Source organism: Arachis duranensis, chromosome 2 (genome assembly GCF_000817695.3).
Source record: "Arachis duranensis cultivar V14167 chromosome 2, aradu.V14167.gnm2.J7QH, whole genome shotgun sequence".
Taxonomy (NCBI): Eukaryota; Viridiplantae; Streptophyta; class Magnoliopsida; order Fabales; family Fabaceae; genus Arachis; species Arachis duranensis.
This window is the reverse complement of record NC_029773.3, coordinates 55,164,440-55,183,626: the sequence shown is the minus strand read 5'-3', so window position 1 is coordinate 55,183,626 and position 19,187 is coordinate 55,164,440. Positions and strand designations below refer to the sequence as shown.

General features: G+C 40.6%; 1 protein-coding gene across 1 annotated transcript; it reads right to left on the bottom strand.

Moving 5' to 3' along the window:
* Window positions 1-5,882: 5,882 nt before the first annotated feature.
* Window positions 5,883-6,281, bottom strand: LOC107474471 (uncharacterized). The gene has a single exon (XM_016094098.1). The coding sequence runs from the start codon at window positions 6,279-6,281 to the stop codon at window positions 5,883-5,885; it is 399 nt and encodes a 132-aa protein (XP_015949584.1).
* Between the last annotated feature and the right edge of the window lie 12,906 nt (window positions 6,282-19,187).

Here is a 19,187-nt window from a genome sequence, read left to right as displayed (position 1 = left end):
TTATGTCGTCAATTTCCGAATAAAGTATGGACTATTATATATTGCTGGAAAGCTCTGGATGTCTACTTTCCAACGCCGTTGAGCGCGCCATTTGGAGTTCTGTAACTCTAGAAAATCTATTTCGAGTTCAGGGAGGTCAGATTCCAACAGCATCAGCAGTCCTTTTTGTCAGCCTCTTTCAAAGTCTTGCTCAAATCCCTCAATTTCAGCCAGAAATTACCTGAAATCACAAAAAAACACACAAAATTATAGTAAAGTCCAGAAATGTGAATTTAACATAAAAACTAATGAAAATATCCCTAAAAGTAGCTTGAACTTACTAAAAACTACCTAAAAACAATGCCAAAAAGCGTATAAATTATCCGCTCATCACACATCATTGGCTAGAAGTCTCTTACTGTTTGAGGTTGAGCATGAAGAATGTAAACAAGCTTGCATAAAAGCAATGAACAAATAGCAATGAAACTAAGGGACACAGGTAATTATAATCAAGCAAGGGTGAATAATAATCAATCAATATAAAAGCCTTGGCTAGGTGACGTATGGAAAAATCACTGATCAAGAGTTTATAGAGAAAACAACGTTGCAAGTATTGCTCTTAACCAATGTTGATTCCGCGTATCAATTTAGAAGGGGTTGTCACAAAATTTAGAAATAAAATACTGGGAGTATGAATCCCAGGTCGTCTCCCAATGAGTTGCAGAAAGAGTGCTATTTTTATTAATCAGAGATTTTCCAAGAAATTTTTGAGTTTGAGAAATAGAGAAATAAATGATTGATAATTTATGTAATTTAAATAAAAGCCTTGACCGGGAGAAGATTAAATGGAGGTTCTATCCCTGTTGAACTCTCTCAAGTTTAATAATAAAAGGGTTATTATCCTACTTAGTTATCCCTTATATAATAAGGGAAAGTCAAGTACTCTCAAACTAATCCTATCGCTTGCGTCCTAATCCTTTCCAAAGAAAGGATTAGAGTCGAAGACAGGAGAATTAGCCAACAACTTCCAATTAATATTAACACTTGAGTATTCCAACTCATGGTTTTCCTTTTAATCAACTCCTAATCAAGTTAGGGAACTACTCCATTATCATGAATATAACTTTCACAGAATTAAGAGAGGAATAAAAGAAAGACATGATAATTAATAATTAAAATTCAATTAAAAGTAAAAATGGTTCTTTGCATTAATAAATCCCAAAATCATGAACATACTTATCTAAACAGAGTCAATGGGTAATAAAAGAGTAAAGAATAGAGAGACAAACTAGAATGAGGAAGCTCTAATGGAGGTAATGAATCTTCTCAATATCCAAAGCAAAGCACTAAAACTCAAACTATGAATGTGAAAAAAACCTAGAGGAAGAAGTAGAATTTTCTCTAGATTTCCCAAAACTAAACTAAAACTATGCAGAGTGTGAATGTCTCTTGAGTCTCTGCTATTCCCTGGCTCTAGTCTGTGTTTCTACGATTTCTGCAGGTCGCGCATGTCACGCGTACGCGCCTGGTGTGTGCGCGCATCGATTGTGCTTTTTGCTTGTTGCGTGTCCGCGCCAGGTGCGCGTGTGCGTCAATATGTGATTGCGCTAATGTGCGTGTACGCGCCCGGTACACGCGCGCACCACTCTTCGCTGGTCAGCTTCTTTGTTTCCTTGCGTTCCTTCCATTTTTGCAAGCTTCCTTTTCATCCTCTAAGCCATTCCTGCCCTATAAAGCCTGAAAACACTTAACGCACAGATCACGGCATTGAATGGTATAAAGGGGAATTAAAAACATATATAATTTAAATGTCTAGGAAGAAAGTTTTCAACCATATAATAAAATTGGGAAGAAATTGTAAAATCATGCAAATCATATGAATAAGTGGGTAAAGAGTAGATAAAAACCACTCAAATTAGCACAAGATAAACCATGAAATAGTGGTTTATCAAACTCCCCATACTTAAATAATAGCATGTCCTCATGCTAAGCTCAAGGAGACAAAAAGAGTGAATAGGAAAAGTAAGACTCATGCAATCCAACCTATGTATATGAATGCAACTATATGATGAAATGTCCATGCCTACTTAGTTAAGAAAATAAACAAGTCTTCCAAGACAAACAAAAATCAAATTCTACTAAGCCAAATCACACAATAAAAGTCAGGTAAACTTCGGAGGAGACAGCTCATGAAAGCTAGGAACATAGAGTTAAGCTTGAACCCTCACTAGGAGCGTATATGCACTCTAGTCACTCAGGTGTATAGGGTAATCCACTCTAGTCTCCTCCATTCATGCCTTCTAAAACCTTGTTCTTCATCTAACCAATCAACAAATATCTAATGCACACATACAAACATCATGAGGTCTTTCTTAAGGTTGTAATGGGGCTTAGGTAAGGGTGAGGGTACATGTTTGGGCAAGTGAGCTGAAAATTGAATCCTTGATTATCCTAAGTTCTCACCTAACACACACACACACACACATTCCCTATGCTTCTGAAATCATGCCTAACTACCCATAGTCTCACTTTGTATGTTACATCTACTCATGCACTTAATTGTTCTTTTCATTTCACCTCATATGCATTGATTCTTTTTATTAAACTTATCATTTGGGGTGCTTTCATTCCCCTAGACTTAAATTGAAACAATCATCTTTCTTTTTTTTTCCTTTTTTTTGAAAGTATTGTAGCACCAATGCATTTGGTTTTCATAATTTCACATGAGTAGCATTCAGACCTTAGATATTTATCAATTAACATACATTCTTATTAACCCGAGTTCCCATAATTTCTCCACACTTAGCTTGCACATAATCTCTATCTTAAGCTAACTAAAGATTCAATTAAGGTAAGTACTTATTTTTTCGCTTAAGGCTAGTGATGTGGTAATATAGAGAATAATAGGGGATATAGAGGTTTAAAGTGGCAAACAAGGGATAATTAGAATGGTAGGCCATTTAGGATAGTGAGTTGATAACAAATGATGCCTCAATCATACATATGCATGAATACATTAAATAATGGACATATAGAATGGAACAAACTATAGATTGTAATAATAGAGGAGAGAAAATACACAAGAATAAAATAATGGTTAAATGCTGTAACCATACAATTAGGCTCAAAATCTCACTGGTTTATGTGTTCTAGCTCTAAACATGTTCCAATTTACAGTCTTCAAACAATTTTAACATAGGATTTTGGTTTGAATTAGAGAAATTTTCAAAAATAGGGTCTTTGAAAAGGATTTATTATTTTTTAACCAAGCAGACTACACATGCAACTAATTATTACTATGCAATCTATTCTATCTAAACAAAAAGAAAATTTATCTACTGGTGCTAAGAGAAAGAAAAGTTACCTCCGGAAGTCAGGTACTGACCGACCTCCCCACACTTAAAGCTTGGCGCCATCCTCGGTGCCATCAGTTAGGAGCAAGGGAATGTTGGAAGTGTTGCCTCCTGTGTCTGGTTCGCCTTGGCTGCCTGTGCTACTGGATAAAGGGGAGTCTGAGGTGTCCTGTAGTTCTGGAGGTGGGTGTGTACCAATAATCAGCTCCTTGAGGTATGCAAATTGGCACTTGTTACGGTGCTCCCTGCACTTTGCCTGCCGGTCTAGCCGGTCCAACCTCTGAAGTATCTGAAGGAGAAGCTGATTTGTTGAAGGTGCTTGTGATGTGAAAGGAGAAGGGATATCTCTGGCCGAGTCTTCAGTCCGGCCGGCGGTGACTGTTGGGGGTCTGATGTATTTCTCACTCAGAACATATTAATCATCCCGAGGAAGCACAGCCCTATGTCTCTAGCTCTATAGGGGACTCTGGCTGTGGAGACCAAATCTGAAACCAAGACGGAAAAAGGTAAGTTGCCCGCAATCTGTACGTGTCCCATGGCTTGCCGGATGTGTCTTGGTAACTTGAGGGGCTGGTCTGTAAGTATACACCAGATGAGAATAGCCATGTCTATAGTGAAGGAGGACTCGTGAGTGCTCGAAAAGACGTAGTGGGACATAATCTGTGCCCACACGCGAGCTTCCAAGGTAAGTGCAAAAGCCATTATGCCCTTAGGCCTGGATCGATGATAACTGTAGATCCACTTGCTGCCAAGTAGAGCTATAATTTTGAGAACGTCGTCCCAGTCAAATTGGTATTGCTGGCGCTTGAGAGAGGCTTTTTGAAATGCGTCCAATCCTTCTGGAGTAGGGGGGAGATCTAAAACTTACTGAATGGCCCTTTCGGAGGTGGGGACTTGCTTCTGACGGACATAGACAGACTACAGGTTTGGCATGTGAAAATTGGAGTATAATTCAACTACCCATAAAAGGTTGACCTGCCTTGGCTGCCTCCGTAAGAATCCCCAATGTCTTCTGTCAATGCGGGGCTCCACTAAATCCACAATGTTGGAGGGGAGGATGAGAAGGTGCTCATTGTTGTAGTTCCTTGCCGCCAGAATGGGGAACATCTGCTCATAGAAGCGGTTAGTAAACCGCGCAGTGTCCCTTGCTGGGAAGGCTTTCTCAGTCTCCTCATCCTTAATGATCTTCTTGATCCGCTTTGTTGAAGGTTTGACTGATGTTGAGGGCGATTCTTCTGCCAATTCCCTTTTTGCTCCTCTCCTTGTCGGTGGTTTGGTAGTTACTTTCTCTTTTCCCTTCTTGGTGGCCATTTGAAAGAAAAGGAGAAAGGTACATGTAAGCCCAAGGGTTGGAGCAAGGAAGAGGACAGTACAAGTGATAATCTTGCCAAGGTAAAGAAGGATGTCATTAACACATGGTTGCGACTTCATGTAAATAGGACATCAATGAAAATATAGCAAGAAAGATGAAGGCAATTAAATGCAAGATGTTTATTGGCATGCCGGCAAAGGCATGAGTAGCATAGATCAAGCATCAATTGCGAAAAATGTATTATCACTCGTAACAAATTAACAATCACGTTTGTGTTGACAATTATAATTAATTAATAAAATAAGATGAAGAATTTGTGAAAAATAGGCATTAGAGTAGAAGAATAGGATAATTAGGAATAGGATAATTAGGAATGTATAATGCCATAAATTAGAAGAAAGAAGTTACCCAAATAGAGTTATAGCACCAAGTAAAATAATACAAAGAGAAATAAAGAGAAGAAGAAGATAAAGAAAATAAAAAGAGAGAACGTTGAAAAAGGATGAAAAGAGAGATAATGGATGATGTGAGTGAGAAAGATGTGAGAGGAGAGGGAGAAGAAGAAGATAGAGAAGATGAAGAAAGGGGGAAGAAATAAATTAGGATTGGAAAAGATAGAATTAGAACTAGGGAGGGAGAAAGAATGAAAACTGGGCGGCAAAAGAGTGAGTAATGCGGCGCAACCGACGCGGACGCGCACTACGTGCGCTCACGTGCACTACGTGCACTCACGCGCATTGCGCAGAGGGGAAGGGATGCGTATGCACCAAGTACGCATACGGGCGGGTTAGTTTGTGCTTCTAGCAAATTACCCCCCACAGACTAGCACAACTTTCTGGCCAAACAAGCTTTACGCCGATTTTGACATCGACGCGGATGCGCACTGTGTGCGCTCGCGTGGAACGCCAAGAGAGGCAAAGGCGCGCACGCATACAGTACACGTGCATGTGGGATGGAAGGTGCCCAAGGCACGTTTCCAGCCCAGCTCCCGCGCGACTCTCTGTTCAAATTCACCCAATTCACTTTCACAAGGGACGCAGACGCGCACTAGGCGCTGGCGCATCGATCTCCTCATTTTTTTTATGCAAATATGCAGATGTAAATGCAGACTATATGCAGAATAATGAGAAGAGTCATTAAATAAAGCTAAAAAGAGAGAAGGGAACGATCATACCATAGTGGGTTGACTCCTACCCAGCACTTTTCTTTAACGTCCTTAAGTTGGACGGTCCACTAGCTCAATCTTCTACTGTGGGTGGATCCTCCAAGAGGAAGATCTCCAGCTCCTTACTTTTCTTCATCTGCTCACCGTGATATAGCTTAAGGCGATGTCCATTTACCTTGATGAATTTAGAGCTCGAAGGATGACTTAGGTGAAAGACTCTGTATGGCTCTGCCTTCTCTACTTTATAGGGACCTTCCCATATTGATCTCAACTTGCCTGGCATGAGCCTTAGTCTGGAGTTGTAGAGGAGAACTAATTCCCCAGGTCTGAACTCTCTCCTTTTAATGTGCTTGTCATGCACAACCTTCATCTTTTCTTTGTACAGCATGGAGTTATCATACGCTTCTAGGCGAAGATTCTCTAATTCTTGTAGTTGCATCTTCCTTTCAGCTCCGACCCTCTCAAATCCCATGTTGATTTCTCTTACCGCCTAGAATGCCTTGTGCTCTATCTTCACTGGGAGGTGACAAGCCTTTCCATAAACTAAGCAGAAGGGGCTTATCCCTATAGGTGTCTTATACGCTGTCCAGTATGCCCAAAGTGCATCTTGTAGCCTAGTGCTCCAGTCCTTCCTATGAGGCTTGACTATCTTTTCCAAGATATGCTTGATCTCTTTGTTAGACACCTCTGCTTGTCCGTTAGTCTGCGGGTGGTAACCAGTTGCTACCTTGTGAATAATGTCATGCTTCTTTAGTAGAGCGGTCAGTCTCCTGTTACAAAAATGGGTGCCTTGATCATTCACGATTGCTCGTGGTGATCCAAAGCGATAGATAATATGGTTTCTAACAAAGGAGACAACAATGTTAGCATCATCAATAGGGTGGGAATTGCTTCCACCCATTTGGAAACATAATCTATAGCTAACAATATATATAAGAAGCCGCTAGAGTTGGGAAATGGACCTATGAAGTCAATACCCCAAACATAAAATATCTCACAGAACAGCATAAGTTGTTGGGGCATCTCATCCCTCTTGGATATATTACCAAACCTCTGGCAACGGGAACAAGATTTACAGAAGGCAACAACATCTTTAGAAAGAGTAGGCCACCAGAATCCACAGTCTAAAATTTTTCTAGATGTTCTTTGAGGGTCAAAATGTCCACCACTCTCAGAGGAGTGGCAGGCTTCTAAAATAGACTGGAATTCTGATTGAGGCATACATCTTATAATTATCTGGTTAGCACCATACCTCCATAAATATGGATCATCCCAAATATAATATTTGGACTCGCTTTTCAGCTTGTCCCTCTGATGCTTAGTAAAATTGGGAGGGAAGGTATGACTAACTAGATAATTAGCTACAGGTGCATACCAAGGAACTACTTCAGATACTGTATGCAAGTTATCAAATGGAAAAGCATCATTGATAGGAGTGGAGTCATCTTTATTGTGCTCAAGGCGACTCAAGTGGTCTGCCACTAAATTCTGAGAACCATTCCTATCCTTAATTTCTAAATCAAATTCTTGCAGCAACAGTATCCAATGTATCAGCCTTGGTTTGGACTCTTTTTTAGCTAACAAATATTTGAGAGATGCATGGTCTGAGTACACTACCACCTTAGTGCCAAGTAAATAGGCTAAGAATTTATCTAGAGCAAAAACAATAACTAAAATCTTTTTTTCAGTGGTAGTGTAATTAGACTGAGCAGCGTCTAAGGTCTTCGAAGCATATGTAATTACAAAAGGGTCCTTACCTGTGCGTTGGGCTAGCACCGCTCCTACAGTATGGTTGGAGGCGTCACACATAATCTCAAAGGGCTGACTCCAGTCTAGTCCTTGCACAATTGGAGATTGAGTCAAGGCGATCTTCAGCTTATCAAACACTTCCATACAGTCCTCACTCAGCTCAAATTCAACATCCTTCTGCAGCAGTCTAGATAAAGGTAAAGCTACCTTACTAAAGTCCTTGATAAATCTCCGGTAAAAACCTTCATGACCAAGGAACGAACAGACTTCCCTCACAGAGGAGGGGTAAGGCAGACTAGAAATGACATTTACCTTTGCTGGATCTACAGAAATACCAGTATTAGAGACAACATGTCCTAGAACAATACCTTATTTGACCATAAAATGACACTTTTCAAAATTCAAAACAAGGTTTGATCTAACACACCTGTCTAAGACTCTAGATAAAGTATCCAAGCAAAGGCTAAAGGAATCACCATATACGCTAAAATCATCCATAAAAACTTCTATACAATTCTCAATAAGATCAGAGAAAAGACTCATCATGCACCTTTGGAAAGTAGTTGGTGCATTGCATAAGCCAAAAGGCATTCTCTTGTAAGCATAAGTTCCAAAGGGACATGTAAAAGTAGTCTTTTCCTGATCTTCAGGAGCTATATGAATCTGAAAATAGCCTGTATAACCATCTAAAAAGTAGTAATGCGATTTACCTGACAGGCAATCTAGCATTTGATCAATGAATAGCAGGGGATAGTGATCCTTACGAGTGGCCAGGTTGAGGCGCCTGTAGTCAATGCACACCCTCCAGGAATTTTGCACTCTAGTTGCTATGAGCTCTCCTTGCTCATTTTTTACTGTTGTGACTTCAGACTTCCTAGGCACCACTTGCACTTGGCTGACCTATTCTCTATCTGAGATGGGGTAGATGATATTTGCTTCCAGTAGTCTGGTCACTTCCTTCTTGACAACCTCCAAGATGGTGGGATTCAGTCTTCTTTGGGGTTGATGAACAGGCCTTGCTCCCTCTTCTAAAAATATTCTGTGCTGACAAACTTGAGGGTTGATACCTACTATATCCGCCAAGCTCCACCCGATTGCTTTCTTGTGTCTTCACAGCACACTAAGCAACTGCTCCTCCTGTTGGGCTGTGAGTTCCCTTGCAATGATAACTGGGAGCTTCTAATTATCCTTAAGGTAAGCATACTTGAGGTGGGGTGGAAGGGGTTTTAACTCTAATTTCTGCTCCTGATCGGGCACTGGATCGTCTGGAGCCATGATGATGGCATAATGTCCTCATTGTGTTCAGAGGGGTTCCCCACACTTGGACCTTGCTCCATGTGCAGCTCTTCTACTTCCTCTTGGTGAACTGCAGCCACTGTCTCATCAATGATGTCGCACTGGAAGATGAAATGGTCTTCCGGAGGGTGCTTCATAGCCTCATTCAGATTGACGCTTACTGCTCGGTCGTCTATCTCAAATGAATAGGTTCCTAAGAATGCATCCAACTTGAACTTGGAAGTCTTCAGGAATGGTCTTCCGAGCAAGATAGATGACGGTTTCCCTGAGTCATTTTGGGTTATCTCCAAGATATAGAAGTCAATGGAAAATGTGAGCCCCTTAATGCTCACCAGCACGTCCTCAACAATTCTAACCACTGTAATAATGTTTTTATCTGCTAACACAAAATGAGTTGCCGACCTTTTTAAGGGAGGGAGCCTCAAGGCATTATATATAGACAAGGGCATAATACTCACACATGCTCCTAGATCACACATGCAGTCAGAAAATATTACATCCCCAATGGTACAGTTAACCATGCATGGACCTGGATCACTACATTTTTCAGGTATATCCCCCATCAATGCAGATATAGAACTACCTAAAGGAATAATTTCTAATTCATTAATCCTATCCTTATGTATGCACAAATCCTTTAGAAACTTTGCATATTTAGGTACTTGCTGAATAACATCAAAAAAGGGGGACAGTTACCTTAATCTTTTTGAAGATTTCTACCATTTTTGGGTCAACTTCCATCTACTTTCTGGGCTTTCTTGCAAGGTGTGGAAATGGGATAGGGGTGGAATCTTTGGTAGCTTTAGCTCCTTCTGGTGTGCCATTCTCTGGTTGAGTTACTTCTTCTTCAACTGTGTCTTCCATTTCATCTTCCTTTTCAGCATCCTCCACTTCAAGCATGTCTTCAGCTGGGGCGTGTTCTTGTGGCCTTGGCTCCTCAGGAGTCCTCTCTTGTAGTGTGGTTCCGGACCTTAAGATGATGGCATTGATGCTACCCTTGGGGTTGGGTAAGGGTTGAGAAGGAATTCCACTGGAAATTGAAGGCTGGTTGTTGGAGTTATTCAATGATCCTATCTATGAGACAAGAGCTTGCAAGGTAGAGTTTAGACCATTTAAAGTGGAAGTAAGGTTATTCTCCATGGTGTTCTGTCTCTGATCAATAGAGTGTAGCAACTCATCATTAGAAGAGGGAGAGGGGTAAGTGATCTGAGGGTTCTGCTGAGACGCTTGGGACTGCCTTAGGTGAGGTGCTCTGTAAGCCTGGTTCTGGTTCTACTGTTGATAGGGGGGATTCTACTGATACCGGTTCTGCTGGTTATTATTATTCTACCTCTGATTTCCTTGGCTGTCTTTGCCTCCTCTGTTATAGTTGTCCCTCCAACCTTGGTTAAAGTTTCCACCTTGGTTATAGTTGCCGCCTTGTTGATAGTATCCTTGATTTGAGCGGTCAGAGAAATTGTGAGTAGCTGCCACGGTGTTGTCCTCATGTTGGAGCTGTGGACACTCATCAGTGTAATGATTATAATCAGCACATATTCCACATATTCTCTGAGGAACCAGTTGTTGACTATGTTGTGGTGAGGGGGCTGAGATTCTTGTTGGCCCAGATGTATCTGTTTCAGTAGGTTGGTAATCTGACATATTGATTGTGTGAGAGCATTATTCTCACTGCTAGAGAAAACCTCTGCCACAGCCTTGGGAGTGGTTGTTCCTGTTGTGCTTGTGATTCTGAGCGGACTCAGCTAAGTCGGTGATCAGTTGCCATGCTTCTTCTGTGGTCTTGTACTTTTTCAGAGAACCATTACTCACACCATCCAATGTAGTCTTGTCCCGAGGCTTCATGCCCTGTGTGAAATAGCTGATCAACACCAACTTGTCAATCATGTGGTGGGGGCACATGTCTAGGAGATTATTGAAACGCTCCCAATACCCGTAAAGAGTCTCTGATTCGCCTTGAATAATCATTGAAATTTCTTTCGTCAGTCTATCAGTAACTTCAGCTGGAAAGTATTTTTCTAGGAATTCTCTTCGAAGCATGTCCCAGTTAGTAACAACTGCTTCAGGTTGAGTGTAGTACCACTCCCTCGCCTTTCCCTCGAGAGAAAATGGGAAAGCGGCCAGCAGAATAGAAGTCTCAGTTTCACCATTACGCCTGACAGTAGAATAGGCTGTCTGAAAATTCCTGAGGTGCTTGAGAGGCTCTTGAGCAGGTAAGCCATGAAATTTCGGCAGTAGATTGATTAGTGAAGTTTTCAGTTCAATTTCTGCACCCAAATTTGGATGACGTGCTTGGAAAGGTGGTAGTGTGAAGTCTGGAGCTTCTGCTTCCTGGAGAGTAATCCTCTTGGGAGCTGCAATGTTCTCTGCGCGTAAATTAACCAAATCAGTAGGAAAGGAGCTTGTTTCTTCCTTAAATAAGGTTTCAAATTCATCCTCAGACAGGACTAACCGACGCCGAGCCTGCCTTATACGTGAGATAGTTCTTTCAATTTTAGGATCAAATACGGGTAGGCTCAGATCAGGTAGTGAATGCGTCATTTAAAGAAAGAAACATACAACTTATAGGAGCAAAATAAAATAAAATGCAAATAAATAAATTTCAACCAATAAATTAGCACACTATTGCAACTCCCCAGCTACGGAGCCAAAAATTGACATGCGAAAAAATCACCGATCAAGAGTTTATAAAGAAAACAATGTTGCAAGTATAGCTCTTAACCAATGTTGATTCCGCGTATCAATTTAGAAGCGGTTGTCACAAAATTTAGAAATAAAATAATGGGAGTATGAATCCCAGGTCGTCTCCCAACGAGTTGCAGAAAGAGTGCTATTTTATTAATCAGAGATTTTCCAAGAAATTTTTGAGTTCGAGAAACAGAGAAATAAATGATTGAGAATTTATGTAATTTAAATAAAAGCCTTAACCGGGAGAAGATTAAATGGAGATTCTATCCCTGTTGAACTCTCTCAAGTGTAATAATAAAAAGGTTGTTATCCTACTTAGTTATCCCTTATATAATAAGGGAAAGTCAAGTACTCTCAAACTAATCCTATCGCTTGCGCCCTGACCCTTTCCAAAGAAAGGATTAGAGTCAAAGACAGGAGAATTAGCCAACAACTTCCAATTAATATTAACACTTGAGTATTCCAACTTAAGGTTTTCCTTTTAATCAACTCCCAATCAAGTTAGGGAACTACTCTATTATCATGAATATAACTTTCACAGAATTAAGAGAGGAATAAAAGAATGACATGATAATTAATAACTAAAATTCAATTAAAAGTAAAAATGGTTTTTTGCATTAATAAATCACAAAATTATGAACATACTTATCTAAACAGAGTCAATGGGCAATAAAAGAGTAAAGAATAGAGAAACAAACTAGAATGAGGAAGCTCCAACGGAGGTAATGAATCTTCTCAATATCCAAAGTAAAGCACTAAAACTCTAAAACTATGAATGTGAAGAAAACCTAGAGGAAGAAGTAGAATTCTCTCTAGATTCCCCAAAACTAAACTAAAACTATGCAGAGTGTGAATGTCTCTTGAGTCTTTGCTGTTCTCTGGCTCTAGTCTGTGTTTTTGGGCCGAAAATTGGGTCTAAAACTGGCCCAAAATTGCCCCAGTGATTTCTGCGATTTCTGCAGGTCGTGCGTGTCAAGCGTGCGCGCTACCTGCTCGCGCGCGTCGATTGTGCTTTTTGCTTGTTGCACGTCCACGCCAGGTGCGCGTGCGCGTCAATATGTGAATGCGCGAATGCGCGCGTACACGCCAGGTGCGCGCGCGCGCCACTTTTCGCTGGTCAGCTTCTTTGTTTCCTTGCGTTCCTTCCATTTTTGCAAGCTTCCTTTCCATCCTCTAAGCCATTCCTGCCCTATAAAGCCCGAAAACACTTAACACACAGATCACGGCATCAAATGGTATAAAGGGAAATTAAAAATATATATAATTTAAATGTCTATGAAGCAAGTTTTCAACCATAGAATAAAATTGGGAAGGAATTGTAAAATCATGCAAATCATATGAATAAGTGGGTAAAGAGTTGATAAAAACCACTCAAATTAGCACAAGATAAACCATGAAATAGTGGTTTATCACTAGGGTTGGGAATTGAAATTTCTATCATCAATATCTCTATCAATTATGATATCAATTGGTTATTGCTCCACTTGGTCAACCTCTAACTTTGAAGGAAAGTTAAGTGGAAATAATCACCTTGAGTCCACAAGTCCTAGTCAAATCCTAGTGAGAGACTAGAGTTAGTGTCATTCAAACTAATTAGCAATTTCCAATTATCAATCAACAAAATCTTTGACAATTCAAGTGTCTCCAATTATCCAACCCCTAAGCCAAGAGTGAAATTCTACTGCATAGCTAAAGTAAACATTTTCTCAAACAATTGGTGAGCAACAATGGAAGGCATCATGAAATTGAGTAAGAAAATTGAATTAAAGCTATCTATTGTAAACAATTAACAACAATCAAAAATTAACAATAATTAACATGAAATTCCTCATTTCATTAATGGAAATCAAAGTAACAAAGTCTAGATCTAAGATCCACAATGCTAGAACAAGAAGAACATTAAATTGAGAGTAGGAGAAGAAGATCTACAACTAGAACAATGTATAATTGAGTCAAATTTAGATCTCACCAAAGAATCCAAGTACAATTGGAGATGAAAAGGCCAAAAACCTAGAGAGAAGTTGGAGTTTCTCTCTTTAAAAGTGTAACTACCAAAAATTAACTCTCAAAAAAATCTCAATGTGTGAAATGTCTCCATCTCCTTCAACCCTTGGTTCTTTTAATCTTTTCCCACCAGAATTGTACTCAGAATTGGGTTGGGAACTCCTCTGAAATCGCCAGGTACGTTTTCATTAAAGAGGTCACGTTCGCGTGTCACGCGTATGCGTCGATGGGCTTTCGCGATCCACGCGTGCGCGTCGATTGAGAATTCTGCCTAACTACGTGGAAGCGTCAACTTTTGCGCGCCATTCTCAAATCTGATCTTCCATGCGTGTGCGTAGGTTGCACATGTGCACCGATGCCGCTACTTCAAAACTCCATTTTTATTCTCCTTCCACTTATGCATGCCTCCTCTCCCTCTTCTAGACCATTCTAGCCCCCTGAAGGCTCTAAAATCACTTAACAAACAGATCACGGCATCAAATGGTAATAAAGGGAGATCAAATATAGTTTATTAAAACCTAAAAAGCATGTTTTCAACCATTAAGCAAAACTAGGAAGGAAACACAAAACCATGCATTTTATGTGGATAAGTGTGAAAGAAGTTGATGGAATCATTTAGATTATGCACAAAATATACCACGAAATAGTGGCGCATCAAGGATCCAATGCACAATGGCGCCAACAACTTGGTCACACAATTGTAATCTCAACTCTTTTTCACAACTTCGCACAACTAACCAGCAAGTGCACTGGGTCGTCCAAGTAATAAACCTTATGTGAGTAAGGGTCGATCCCACGGAGATTGTCGGCTTGAAGTAAGCTATGGTCACCTTGTAAATCTCAGTCTGGCGGATTCAAATGGTTATGGAGTTTTACTAATTAAAAGATAAATAAAACGTAAAATAAAGATAGAGATACTTATGTAATTCATTGGTGGGAATTTCAGATAAGTGTATGGAGATGCTTTATCCCTCTTGAATCTCTGCTTTTCTACTGTCTTCATCCAATCCTTCATACTCCTTTCTATGGCAAGCTGTATGTAGGGCGTCACCGTTGTAAATGGCTACTTCCATCCTCTCAGTGAAAAAGGTCCTCTATGGTTTCCTGCATGGCTAATCAGCTGTTGGTTCTCGATCATGTAGGAATAGGATTTACTATCCTTTTGCGTCTGTCACCATTGAAGCTCGTCATAGTCATCCCATCCCAGATCCTACTCGGAATACCACAGACAAGGTTTAAACTTTTCGGATCTCAAGAATGCTGCCAATGGATTCTAGCTTATACCACGAAGATTCTGATCTCACGAAATGGAAGGCTCTGTTGTCAGGAGAGGCAACCATACGTCGTGGACCAGAAATCCAAGAGATACACACTCTAGCTTTTGCAGGTAGAATAGAAGTGTTTGTCAGGCACGCGCTCATAAGTGAGAATAATGATGAGTGTCACGGATCATCACATTCATCAGGTTGAAGTACGAATGAATATATTAGAATAAAAATAAGCATGAATTGAATAGAAAATAGTAGTAATTGCATTAATACTCGAGGAATAGTAGAGCTCCACACCTTAATCTATGGTGTGTAGAAACTCCACCGTTGAAAATACATAAGTGATAAAGGTCCAGGCATGGCCGTGAGGCCAGCTCCCAATGTATAAGATCGCATAAACTGATCAAAGATAGATGCCAAGATGAAAATACAATAGTAAAAAGTCCTATTTATACTAGACTAGTCACTAGTGGTACAAAGATGAGTAAATGATGCAGAAATCCACCTCCGGACCCACTTGGTGTGTGCTTGGGCTGAGCATTGAAGCTTTCACGTGTAGAGGTCTTTCTTGGAGTTGAACGCCAGTTTGTAACTTGTTTTTGGTGTTTGACTCTACTTTGCAACTTGTTTCTGGCGTTTAACGCCAAAATAGGGTAGAAAGCTGGCGTTAAATGCCAGTTTGCGTCATCTAAGCTCGGACAAAGTATGGACTATTATATATTGCTGGAAAGCCCTAGATATCTACTTTCCAACACGGTTGAAAGCGCGCCATTTGGACTTTTGTATCGCCAAAAATTCTATTTTGAGTGCAGGGAGGTCAGAATCCAACAGCATCGGCAGTCCTTCTTCAGCCTCTGAATCAGATTTTTGCTCAGGTCCCTCAATTTCAGCCAGAAAATACCTGAAATCATAGAAAAACACACAAACTCATAGTAAAGTCTAGAAATGTGAATTTTCCTTAGAAACTAATAAAAATATGCTAAAAACTAATTAAATCCTACTAAAAACTATGTAAAAATAATGCCAAAAAGCGTATAAATTATCCGCTCATCAAAGGCCTCTCTATGGAGGTTATAACCGAACCCAAAGAGGAGCCTGCTGTTGAGGAACTCAAGGAGATCAGGGCTCATGAAGAAATAGGGAACATCGTCATGCATTCCCCTACACACATAAATGAGCATGAGGAATATTCCTCTTCAAACGAGCAAGAAGAACCTAAAGAGGAGCAAATTGCTCAGTTCCTGGCAATCCTCAGGAAGCTGAAGACAAATTCCTCTCATGCAGAGGGATTGGAAAATGATGCCCCTTCCATGGCGTGCTTGAAAACCACAAAGGGAGATGAGACTGTGGTGCTGACCAAGCAGTGCATTGCCTTAGTCCGGAAGAAGCTCCCTCAGAAGCTGTCTGGCCCCGGAAGCTTCCTGATTTCCTACACTATAGGGACCATCACTTTTGAGAAAGGCACTAATGACCTTGGTTCAAGCATCAACCTCATGCCCCTCTCTGTGATGAAGAGGCTGGGAATTTATGAGGTGTAGCACACCAAGATCTTATTGAAGATGGCAGACAAGTCCTTGAAAAGAGCATATGGCATAGTGGAAGACATCCTGGTGAAGGTTGAAGACCTTTTCCTCCCTACTGATTTTGTGATTCTAGACACTGGAGAGGACAGAGAAAATTCCATCATCCTTGGAAGGCCTTTCCTTACTACTATAAAGGTCTTAAAAGATATGGACAAGGGAGAACCAGTCCTGAGGTTGGGGGAGGACCATATCCTGTTCAAGATCCCTAACCCTCAGTCTCCCTCTGACAAAGGAGGTACCATTGTGCAACACATAGTGTTTTAGCCTTCACTCTCAGTGCAGAGTTTTACAGAACCCCCAGACACCAATTCTAAGTTAGGTGTTGGGCAAACATCATCAAGCACTGGAAAGGAAGGTACTAAGAAGAAGGTACCCAAGGGTTGGAGGAACAAGAAGATTCCAACTGAAGGCCTCTCACTTGGCATCAGAGTTATCTTCATTAAAAGTCCAGTCCTGCCACATACTGTGAACCGAAACATCTCTCTAGAGCATGTGGAGCTCATTCATGAGAGCACAGGAAGAAAGTTCACTATAAGGGGTGAAGATATAAGCCCCTACCTACCTCTGTAACGGAGCTGTCTGTCAAGCTAATGACAGTAAAGAAGTGCTTGTTGAGAGGCAACCCAATCATTAGCATAGTACTTTTAATTTCCATTCATTTATTTTAGTTTGATCTTATATTATAGATTTTCCTTTGCTTTTTGACGTTTGTGATCATGTGCAGCCGGTAGAACAGTGACAGAGACATACAAAACTGAAAATAGAACACTCTGGGGAGAATCCCTTACTGGCGTTGAACGCCAGACAAGGAGGAAGCTGGGTGTCCAACTCCCATTTAGGAGCTAAGAAGACCCTTCCAGTGATCCCCTATGGGCGTTCAATGCCTGTTGAGGAGAAATTGTTGGCATTGAATGCCAGACAGGGAGCAGTCTGGGCGTTCAACGCCCCTAAGCAGGCATCTGATGAGCAGATATTTTATACCTTTTTGGCATCATTTTCATATTATTTTAGTTATATTTTGTTTAAGTTTCATTATGTTTTCATAGGTTTTAGTGCAAAATTCACATTTTTTATTCTACTTTGAGTTGTTGTATTTTCTGATAATTTCAGGTAATTTCTGGCTAAAATTGAGGAGTTTTGGCAAAGTCCGATCCAGAGGCAAGGAAAGCGTAGCAGATGCTGTCAGATTCTGACCTCCAGACACTCAAACGAGAATTTCTGGAGCTACAGTGGTCCAAATTACACACTCTCAATGGTGATGGAAAGCTAACTTCCAAAGCTTTCCATTAATATATAATGGTTTATTCTTTTCTTCGAAGGAGCCTGCCCATATTGGGCATTGAACGCCCAAGGCCTACCCCTTTTCTGGCATTCAACGCCCTCAAAGGAACCCAAGCCAGTGTTGAACGCCTAATCACCCCCTTTGGGGCATTCAACACCCACCAAGAAGCACAAGGCAGCATGGATCAACACCCTAATGGGCGTTCAATGCCAATCTATCAAGTTGGACGACAAGCTCAGCCCAAGTACTCAACCAAAGTGGGCCCAAGAATGGACTTTCGCACATTTAGTCTATTCTATCATATTTTTTTACTTCTTAGTTATTAGGTTATTACATATAGAAGAAGATCACCTACGTTTAGTATCTTCGGCTTTATCTTCTTCCACCACTTTCGAATTCACATTACTTTCTATAAGCTATGAGCTACTAAATCCCGTAAGTTAGGGTTAGGAACTCCGGTGATTCTCATGGAATAATAATATTACTGTTTCTATTCCAATACACATTTGATTCTATTCTTTTGTGCATTTTTGGTCTTCATATCATGAATTGAGAGTGAACCGTGACATTCATCTTTATTCTACATTGGTTCCGTGTGAGTCCTGACCTGGATAGCATTGAACCACAGCTAGAGAGTGCACTACGGATTCCAAGAGCATACTTGGAGGAATTTGGATAAGTGACATAAAATCCCATTGACCGTGGGTTACTGAGGTCACTGTGGCATTAAGGCTAGAGTCTGAGGAGTAGTGATGAGCGGATAATTTATACGCTTTTTGGCATTGTTTTTAGGTAGTTTTTAGTATGATCTAGTTACTTTTAGGGATTTTTTCATTAGTTTTTATGCTAAATTCACATTTCTAGACTTTACTATGAGTTTTTGTGTTTTTCTGTGATTTCAGGTATTTTCTGGCTGAAATTGAGGGACCTGAGCAAAACTATGATAAGAGGCTGCAAAGAACTACTGATGCTGTTGGAATCTGACCTCCCTGCACTGAAAATGGATTTTCTGGAGCTACAAAATTTCAAATGGCGTGCTCTCAACGGTGTTGGAAAGTTGACATCCAGAGCTTTCCAAAAATATATAATATTTCATACTTTATTCGTGATTAGACGATGTAAACTGGCGCTCAACGCCAGTTCCAAGCTGCATTCTGGAGTCAAACGCCAGAAACACGTCACGAACCAGAGTTGAACGCCCAAAACACGTTACAACTTGGCGTTCAACTCCAAGAGAAGCCTCAGCTCGTGGATAGATCAAGCTCAACCCAAGAACACACCAAGTGGGCCCTGGAAGTGGATTTCTGCATCAATTACTTACTTCTGTAAACACTAGTAGCTAGTCTAGTATAAATAGGACTTTTTACTATTAAATTTTCATCCTGGATTGTATTTTTGATCCTGTGATCACGTTTTGTGGGCTGGCCATTTGGCCATGCCTAGACCTTCATCACTTATGTATTTTCAACGGTGGAGTTTCTACACACCATAGATTAAGGGTGTGGAGCTCT

Bases quoted from the DNA above. Each gene is read 5' to 3' on its own strand.
- LOC107474471 (XM_016094098.1), bottom strand. From the start codon at position 6,281: ATGGGATTTGAGAGGGTCGGAGCTGAAAGGAAGATGCAACTACAAGAA.